This window comes from Nyctereutes procyonoides, unplaced genomic scaffold, assembly GCF_905146905.1.
Source record: "Nyctereutes procyonoides isolate TBG_1078 unplaced genomic scaffold, NYPRO_anot_genome, whole genome shotgun sequence".
NCBI lineage: Eukaryota > Metazoa > Chordata > Mammalia > Carnivora > Canidae > Nyctereutes > Nyctereutes procyonoides.
The window spans coordinates 13,992,501-14,002,179 of NW_026575159.1; the positions used below are offsets into that span (position 1 = coordinate 13,992,501).

The 9,679-nt window shown below is 48.4% G+C and overlaps 1 protein-coding gene across 1 annotated transcript in view; it reads right to left on the minus strand.

Annotated features, from left to right (window-relative positions):
* The window catches only part of DSCC1 (DNA replication and sister chromatid cohesion 1), a 20,746-nt gene extending 19,831 nt beyond the window's left edge, over positions 1-915 (minus strand). The window contains exon 1 of the mRNA XM_055314444.1: positions 721-915. Coding sequence (XP_055170419.1) covers positions 721-899 — 179 coding nt within the window. The 5' untranslated portion in view covers positions 900-915. The remainder of the gene's footprint in view (positions 1-720) is intronic.
* Positions 916-9,679: the final 8,764 nt, after the last annotated feature.

A 9,679-nucleotide genomic window follows, 5' to 3' on the forward strand; every position in this document is an offset into this window, starting at 1 on the left:
CCTGGTGTACACACACACACACACACACACACACACACACACCCGATCGACGGGCCCATCCTGGTGTACACACACACACACACACACACACCCGATCAGCTGGCCCATCCTGGTGTATACACACACACACACACACACACACACACACACACCCGATCGACGGGCCCATCCTGGTGTACACACACACACACACACACACACACACTCGATCGGCTGGCCCATCCTGGTGTATACACACACACACACACACACACACACCCGATCGACGGGCCCATCCTGGTGTACACACACACACACACACACACACACCCGATCGGCTGGCCCATCCTGGTGTACACACACACACACACGAACCCTGATCGGTGGGCCCATCCTGGTACACACACACACACACACACACACACACCCCCGATCGACGGGCCCATCCTGGTGTACACACACACACACACACACACATGCACCCTGATCGGCTGGCCCATCCTGGTATACACACACACACACACACACACATGCACCCTGATCGGCTGGCCCATCCTGGTGTACACACACAGACACACACACACACACACCCCTATCGGAGCCCCATCCCGGTACCGCGTCAGTGCAGCTCCGGGGACCGCCCAGCAGTGGCGCGGCCTCCGGGCGGCGGGGAGCCCTCGGCTCAAATCCAGGCAGGTCCGCGGCCCAGGCCCCCGTCCTGGTCTCCCCGCGGGCAGTCACCTGTGCCCGGCCTCCAGCTGCTGGCACAGCGCAGGCTCCAGCTCCAGCAGGCAGGAGTCTCCGACGGCGGCGCCGGCCCCGGGGCCGAACCCCAGGCAGTGCACGACCGGCAGCAGCTCGGCCGCCTTCAGCTTGGCGATCTGGAGCGTAGCGTCCACCTCCTCGCGGGTCCGCTTCATCGCTGCGCGGGCTCGGGGGCGGGGGCGCCGCACCGGGGGCGGGGGCGGGGGTGCGGGCAGCGCAGGGACGCTGAGAAAGAACCGAGCTCCGCGAGCCGCCGGGGTCCTGCCAAACCACAGGAGAAAGGGAAGCGCCTTTCAAAAGCGCGCCCAGTCGGCGGGAGGCGTGTTTCCGGGGCGGAGCGGGCCGCGAGCACGGTCCCGGGGGGTGGGGTGGGGGGGAGTCCCCAGAGCTCCGCTGCGCCCGCCCCGCGCGCACCGCCCCGCGCACCGCCCCCTCCGCGCACCGCCCCCTCCGCGCACCGCCCCGCGCACCGCCCCCTCCGCGCACCGCCCCGCGCACCGCGCACCGCCCCCCGCGCACCGCCCCCCACCCCGCGCACCGCCCCCCACCCCGCGCACCGCCCCACCCCGCGCACCGCCCCCTGCGCACCGCCCCCCGCGCCCCGCCCCGCGCACCGCCCCCCCCCCGCGCACCGCCCCCCCCGCGCACCGCCCCCTCCGCGCACCGCCCCCGCGCACCGCCCCCCCGCGCACCGCCCCCCCCGCGCACCGCCCCGCGCACCGCGCACCGCCCCCCGCGCACCGCCCCCCCCCCCCGCGCACCGCCCCCCACCCCCCGCACCGCCCCACCCCGCGCACCGCCCCCTGCGCACCGCCCCCCGCGCACCGCCCCGCGCACCGCCCCCCCCCGCGCACCGCCCCCTCCGCGCACCGCCCCCCGCGCACCGCCCCACCCCCCGCACCGCCCCACCCCGCGCACCGCCCCCCCCCGCGCACCGCCCCCCGCGCACCGCCCCGCGCACCGCCCCCCACCCCGCGCACCGCCCCACCCCGCGCACCGCCCCCCGCGCACCGCCCCGCGCCTCACCGCCCGCCCCCTCCGCGCACCGCCCCCCGCGCACCGCCCCGCGCTCACCGCCCGCCCCCTCCGCGCACCGCCCCCCTGCGCACCGCCCCGCTGGAGGGAAACCTTGTTGCCCCGGGGCGCTTTCGGCCGGACGTCGCAGCTGCCACCCCGCGGGGCGCCCCGCGGAACCCTCGCCACCCCCTCCGCGGCCCCACCGCCCGTTTCCCGCCAGCGCCCCCGTTTCCGCGCTAGCAAAATAGCCTCCTTTTTTTTTTTTTTTCCTGCCAGGGTTGGACCTTAGGATAAGCGCTCTGCATGCATAAATTTTAAAAAGATTTTATTTATTTATTCATGAGAGGCACACAGAGAGAGGGAGGCAGAGACACAGGCAGACGGAGAACAGGCTCCACGCAGGGAGCCCGACGTGGGACTCAATCCTGGGACCCCAGGATCACGCCCGGAGCCAAATGCAGAGGCTCAATCGCTGAGCCCCCCGGTGCCCCTGCATGCATAATTTTATACATCCTGCACCACAACCCTCTAAGGAGGTCACAGCACATACCCTGTTGCAAACAAGGCCGGCTCCTGGCCCGCGGTGGCACAGCAGGAGGTAGTCAAGTGTGATTCGAGCCCACTGGGTAACGGATGTCAAAACATGCAACCGGGTTTTAGGCAAAATACTTTGGATTGGGAGTGAGGCCCTCGTAGAATGGGGCAGGCAGTCTCACTGCTTTGGGCCTGGGACCATCACGTCTGGGAGACAATGGCTTGAACTAGACCCGGCCATTCACTGAGTACCCAGTGAGCTGAACTGGGTGTCTGGGTGTCAGGAGAGGGACCAAGACCCCGTCCAGAGGACAGCAACCTTTCTGGGGCCGGGAAGGGCCTGCAGTCTCTTGGGAAGACAAACCTGCCTCTGCAGGATGTGCAAACTGCTCGCTCAGCTTTCTCTCTGATATTTCCCAGACCACATTTTACTGTGCCCTGAATGAACGCAACGTTTTAGGAGAAAAACTCATCCTTATAGGCATATGCATTATTAAGAGCTTGTAAGAGCATAATGTGAACTCTCCCAGGGATCCTGCACCCTGGGCTGGCGACGCTTGCTGCCCATGAGAGAGGACACAGCCTGGAAGGAATATTCCACTGGTACTGGAAAGCAGACCCTGGTGAAAGGAAAAGAAGGAGATGGATGGGTGGAGGGGTACGTGAGTCAGAAGTTAAATTGAAAGGAACTGAGTGGGCATTGTCTTGCAACTTCCAGGTGAAATTCTTTTTTTTTATTATTTATTTATTTATGATAGTCACATACAGAGAGAGACAGAGGCAGAGAGAGAAGCAGAGGGAGAAGCAGGCTCCATGCACCAGGAGCCCGACGTGGGACTCGATCCCGGATCCTGGGATCGGGCCCTGGGCCAAAGGCAGACGCCAAACTGCTGTGCCACCCAGGGATCCCCTTCCAGGTGAAATTCTATGCAACTACAGAGTAGGATAGTAGGTGGTGCTTTAGTTGGTGGTAGAAAGGTTGGTTCCTACGATCTACTTCATTAACCTTTTTAAATACACCTGAATACAAGGACCCTGACGGAGAAAAATGTTGAGTATGTAGGCGATTGCCTGATGAGATATTTATGAATTGGAAAAGAATCAACCATTGCAGGTGCTCTATTAACTGGAAGGAGCTTAGTGTAGGAAAAATGCTGGCATTTACATCAGACTCACCTCACCTGGAATCTGAACTCTGCTCTCACTAGTTTTGTGACCTAGAGCAGTTTACTTCATTTCTCTCATTCTTGCTTATCTGTAAAAAGAAGATATACCTACATTCTAAAATGCATGGAAAGCAAATGATATTTTTAGAATGACAGCTTTTTGTTATTGTTAATTAGTTGTTATAAATTATTTGTTTTTAAGTAATTTATTAAAAATCTTATTAATATCACTTGTAACTAATAAATGATACCTGATTTTGTTATTCTGGCAGAGAGCTGGACCTTGGTTCCTCTCTTAAAATAGAATGATAGTTTGATTAATTCATCTTTTAAAATTCATTAATTAAATGAATTAATTTTTAATTCATTTTTAAAAAGCATGTTAGTCAATACATTTCTCTAAAGTAAAAAGAAATATGTCTACACATTTTTCTTAACTGTTGGAGATTTGCTCATTCACCTGATAAAAGGAAAAAAGAAAAACTCTTTGTCAGGTAAACCACGAGTTACAGAAAACTTCAAAAGAGCCAACCATGTAAAATTGGTACTGTTTCCATAAACACTGGAAGCTTGATTATAGTGTTCATAGAGTATGTTTCATAGTGTGAAATGGAAATTTTATTTAGTAAATCATAATTCACACAAGAATTACATATGAACATCTTTTTTGGTTTTGTGTCCTTTCTTCTTTGTTTTCATTATATTTTTCAAGAGTGCAGTGGCTTCCAGGCACTGCAAAAACTTAGAATGCTTTATAACTATGACCTTGGTGTGGGCTCTCATTTCCTATGACAGTGGCCTCCTACGGCCTAGATTTCCTTACCTTCCATTCCCCTTCCCACTGCCCATCTGTCTCCGTGCCACAGTCAGTAAATTTTCTAAACATTAAATTCTTTAATAGCATTACCCTCTTCTCATGGATCATAAACATCTCCCTCACCTTGAAAAGAAGCTCATACTCCTTCTGCTGGCTTCCAAGATTGTTCACACTGGGTCCATGTTGCTTTTCTAGACGCTGCATCCCCAAGTGCTTTTTGTGTATACTATAGTCTAACCTACAGATGCCCCATGTACTCCCCTACTTTCATGTTTATGGGTGTTATGCGTGTATTTTTTTTAATTTCAGTCATAATTCAAAAATTAGTACTTTCCACTAACACTGTGACTTTAATTCTTTAATTCTCTGAAACACATTAGTTGGACTTTCTTATATATACATGAAAATATCAATAATAGATATTTGGCTTTAGAAAGATCTTTCAGGGAACAGTTCAGAGGGTAGTTTAGGAATCCAGGCTTAAATCTCCGGGGGCAGACAGAAAATTTAAATACACAAATGCAGAACTAATTGATAAGCACTTGAACTGATTCTGTGACATCAGGACAAATAAATATTCAGAAAGTCAAATGGGTGGACCTTGTGGACAATGTGGATAGTGAGAAAGGGAGCGGAGTAGAGAAAGAGTCTCAGAAGCATGGCCTCAGCAATGGGGAAGCTGTTAGTTTCCTAAAAGATGTGAAAGTGCATGGAAATCATTGCATTATTTGAAGCTGGGGAGTAACATGATCAGATTCAGATTTTTGAAAGATTATTTACTAAAACTAGCAGGTGACAATTTGATGAGAAACCAGATATTTACATAGTTGCAAAGTCTCTACCTAAAAAAAAACCCCACTTATTAATTATAAAAGAGAAAATAGTAACTTCACAATGGTAAACTCAGAGCATGTGGGAGGAGGTCATTAAGATGACAGGGCCAGGGGATCCCTGGGTGGCGCAGCAGTTTGGCGCCTGCCTTTGGCCCAGGGCACGATCCTGGAGACCCGGGATCGAATCCCACGTCGGGCTCCCGGTGCATGGAGCCTTCTCCCTCTGCCTGTGTCTCTGCCTCTCTCTCTCTCTCTCTCTCTCTCTCTGTGACTATCATAAATAAATAAAAATTTAAAAAAAAAAAGATGACAGGGCCATCATTTGACCCTCCAGCTGGACCTGAGCTTCTTCACCCCTCCCTTGTCTGTGGAATGTAAGTTCCACCCACCATTCCCACAGCAGGAGCTGTTCCAGGGACATGGCCTTGAGACAGTAAGTTGTTGAAACCATCTGGTTGGTATATATAGCTAAATCCAGTTAGAGCGTTTGTATAATAAATTTTTAAGATTCTGGCCTGTGGGTGCAGATATTTCCTTGTCTTGCTTCTGCCCAAGACAAACCTCATAAGAAAGTACCCTTTCTTATGAAAAACTGCCACCTACCAACCTGGAACGGTCTGCCTCTTTCTTTAGTCCTGCCTTGCCCTCCACGTTTCCAGTGTGCAAACCAACAGAACATACGGCCTCAATTAAGTGGTCAAGGCAAACGTCACCAACACTGGGATGAGCATCGTGCGCCTTCTGATATGATATATTGAGTTAATCCTGTCAAAAATGCTTAACCTGAATCTAACATAAGGAAAACCTCAGGCAGCTCAAGTTGAGGGGCATGCCAGAAAAACAAAACAAAACTGGCCTATACTCTTCAAAAATTGCAAGGTCATGAAGGACGAGAAAAACTGAGGAAACTTTCAGATTATAGGAAAGTAATGAGACATGATAATTAAATGCAATACATAATCCTTGTTTAGATCCTGAACTAGGAAAAATTACTGCTATAAAATATATTGTTGAGCTAATTAATGAAATCTGAATATGGACTCTGGGTTAGATAGGAGTTTTTTTTTTTATCAATGTTAAATTTCCTGCTTTTGGTAATTGTACTGTGGTTATAGGATGGATGTCCTTTTTCTTAGGAAATACACATGGAAATATTTAGGAGCGAATGAATATGATGTCTGCATCTTACTCTTAAGAACTTCAAAAAAAAAGAATATACATTAGATACATTGACAAAGAAAATGGTAGAAAAAGTGGGGCAAAATGTTAACCATCAATGAGTCTAAGTGTAGAAATGCTTAGGGGAGCATCAAGCCTAGATACAAGAAGTGAGGGGTGGCTCTGGGGTAGGTATTGGGGTGATTGATTATTGAAGCTGGTAGCTCCCTCATGTCCACCCATACTAAGCTAGAAGCAGCTCTGTCCATGGGCTGAAACAGTGTGTGAAATGGTCATGGAAAGGCAAGGAAATGCCCGGGGGCTAATGAATTCCAGGAGTTGGGAACAGCAACTCCCAGAAGACAAACCACCAGCAGAACTCCCTACTCAAGCTCAAGGATGGTCTTACTCCTTCCCCCAAATTTCTGGAGGTAGGGCATGCAAAACAGATGGTGAACAAATGGTGAACATTGATTCTCAAATACGAAGAAGAGAGACAACCAAGAATCACCACTTATAAAAATAAAGTAAAAAAAAAATCACCATTTATGTATGACCAATGACATAAAAAGGAGCTATAAAAAGTCACCAGATAAAAGAGTTAAAACCAAAGGAAACAGGTAATGGAGTGAAAAATCCCACGACTATGATAGATAAAATTAATATTTTCAGAGAGGTAAGGGATAATTCACAAATAATGGTCAACCAGAGGTCAAAGATCATTTCCCTGTTTCCCAAATGTCATTCCTATTTTTTTTTTTGTCATTCCTATTTTAAATGATATATTTAGTTTAAACCTCTCAAATAAGCTCCTTCACTCATGGAATCAGAATTATCGAAGTAGAGAAGGCAAAATACAAGCCCTGAAACTCTCATAGAAATTAAGTATAGTATCACAGAAGTTAAAAACTGTACCACATGCCTGGGATAATGGGCAGAAATTAATTCGACCTTCAAAGATTTAAGGTTGCAAGGATGGTTCCCCTCATTCACCCACTGAATTCACCGGAGTGTTCCCTGCATCTGCTTGCTGAATGTAGTATTTTTTCTGTAAGCAGATTAACACAGCCTCTAGTACATAGGACCCTAATTTAGATCTAATATATTTAACGTCATCTCAGCATCTTTATTTCCCTCTCTACCTACTGAGTTTTTTTGTTGTTTCTTATTGTCTTTCACCATCCTTCATTGGATTTATTTTGTTTGGTTGGCTTTTTTCCTCCAGGGCTTTATTTAAAAAAAAAAAAAGAAAAAAAGATTTTATTTATTTATTCATGAGAGACACAGAGAGAAGGCAGAGACATGGGCAGAGGGAGAAGCGGGCTCCATGCCGTGAGCCTGCTGTGGGTCTCCATCCTGATCCCCCCGGAACTCCAGGATCACGCCCTGAGCCCCTGAGCCGAAGGCAGATGCTCAACCACTGAGCCACCCAGACGTCCCTCCTCCAACACTTTTGAAGATACATCCTATCCTGCCTCTCCTGCTGCTTTCCTTCTTCTTTGATGCCTTTTTAATTTTTTTATTGGAGTTCAATTTGCCAACATATAACAAACACCCAATGCTCATCCTGCCAAGTGCCCCCCTCAGTGCCTGTCACCCAGTCACCCCAACCCCCCTCACCTCCCCTTCCACCACCCCTTGTTCATTTCCCAGAGTTAGGGGTCTCTCATGTTCTGTCTCCCTCGCTGATATTTTCACTCATTTTCTCTCCTTTCCCCTTTATTCCCTTTCACTATTTTTTTATATTCCTCAAATGAATGAGACCATATAATGTTTGTCCTTTTCTGATTGACTTCACTCAGCATAATACCCTCCAAGTCCCTCCATGTCGAAGCAAATGATGGGTATTTGTCACTTCTAATGGCTGAGTAATATTCCATTGTATACATAGACCACAGCTTCTTTATCCATTCGTCTTTCGATGGACACCGAGGCTCCTTCCACAGTTTGGCTATTGTGGACATTGCTGCTAGAAACATCGGGGTGCAGGTGTCCCGGCGTTTCATTGCATCTGTATCTTTGGGGTAAATCCCCAGCAGTGCAATTGCTGGGTCGTAGGGCAGGCCTGTTTTTAACTCTTTGAGGAACCTCCACACAGTTTTCCAGAGGGGCTGCACCAGTTCACATTCCCACCAACAGTGTAAGAGGGTTCCCCTTTCTCCACATCCTCTCCAACATTGGTTGTTTCCCGTCTCATTAATACTCCCCATTCTCACTGGTGTGAGGTGGTATCTCATTGTGGTTTTGATTTGTATTTCCCTGATGGCCAGTGATGCGGAACATTTTCTCATGTGCGTATTGGCCATGTCTATGTCTTCCTCTGTGAGATTCTCTTCATGTCTTTTGCCCATTTCATAATTGGATTGTTTGTTTCTTTGCTGTTGAGTTTAACAAGTTCTTTATAGATCTTGGACACTAGCCCTTTTTCTGATATGTCATTTGCAAATATCTTCTCCCATTCTGTAGGTTGTCTTTTAGTTTCGTTGACTGTTTCTTTTGCTGTGCAGAAGCTTTTTATCTTGATGAAGTCCCAATAATTCATTTTTGATGCCTCCTTGTAGCATTGGGGCACGTGGACTCTCTGTGAGGTCTTTACTCGCTCCATCATGCCTCCTGCCATTTGGGGATCTGTTTGCCTGGCATGTTCTTTCTTCACTTCCTTTTTTGTTTGGTTAGCACCTGTTAGTTCTCTTGCTGAACACTGTGGGTAGAATTTTCTGAGATGCTGAAAATATTCTGTATTTGCACAGTCCAACATATTAGCTACCAGCCACACGTGGCTTTTGAGTATTGAAATATGGATAATGTAAATGAGGAATCGAATTTTAAATTTCATTTGATTTTAGTTAATTTAAATTTAAAAAGCTACATGTGGCTAGTGGGTATGGCTCCAGGTCAATAATCACTTCTCGGAAATTTTCATGACCTCCCTGATTAGGCAAAGCCTCTCTAATATATACTGTCATGGCAGCAGGTACCTCTCATTTCTAGATTTTAAGTAAGTTGCAACTTTGTTTACTGTGTGATTACTTAACATCTTTCTTCCTCTTTTTCTCCTTTTCTCTTTTCTCTTTTGTCTCTAAGAGCCCATGTGAGTGAGTGATGAAGGTGGCTGGGTCTGAGAAGTAATTTTTGAGATACAATGGACAATAGTAGCTATTTGATTAGACATGAGGAATAAGAAGAGGGGAACGAATCAAAGATGAATTCTAGGTTTCTGTGGGAGCAACTGCATTTCCTCTTATTTATGACATGTTGTAAGAAGGGTAGGAATAGATTTGAGGTGAGATATGATGAGTACTGGGTTTGATTTGTGGTGATTAAGGTGAGAATACACAAGGGAGGATATGTCTTGAAATCGGATTTAGATCTTGGAGTTGGGATCAAGGTCTGACTAGGAGCTAAAAGAT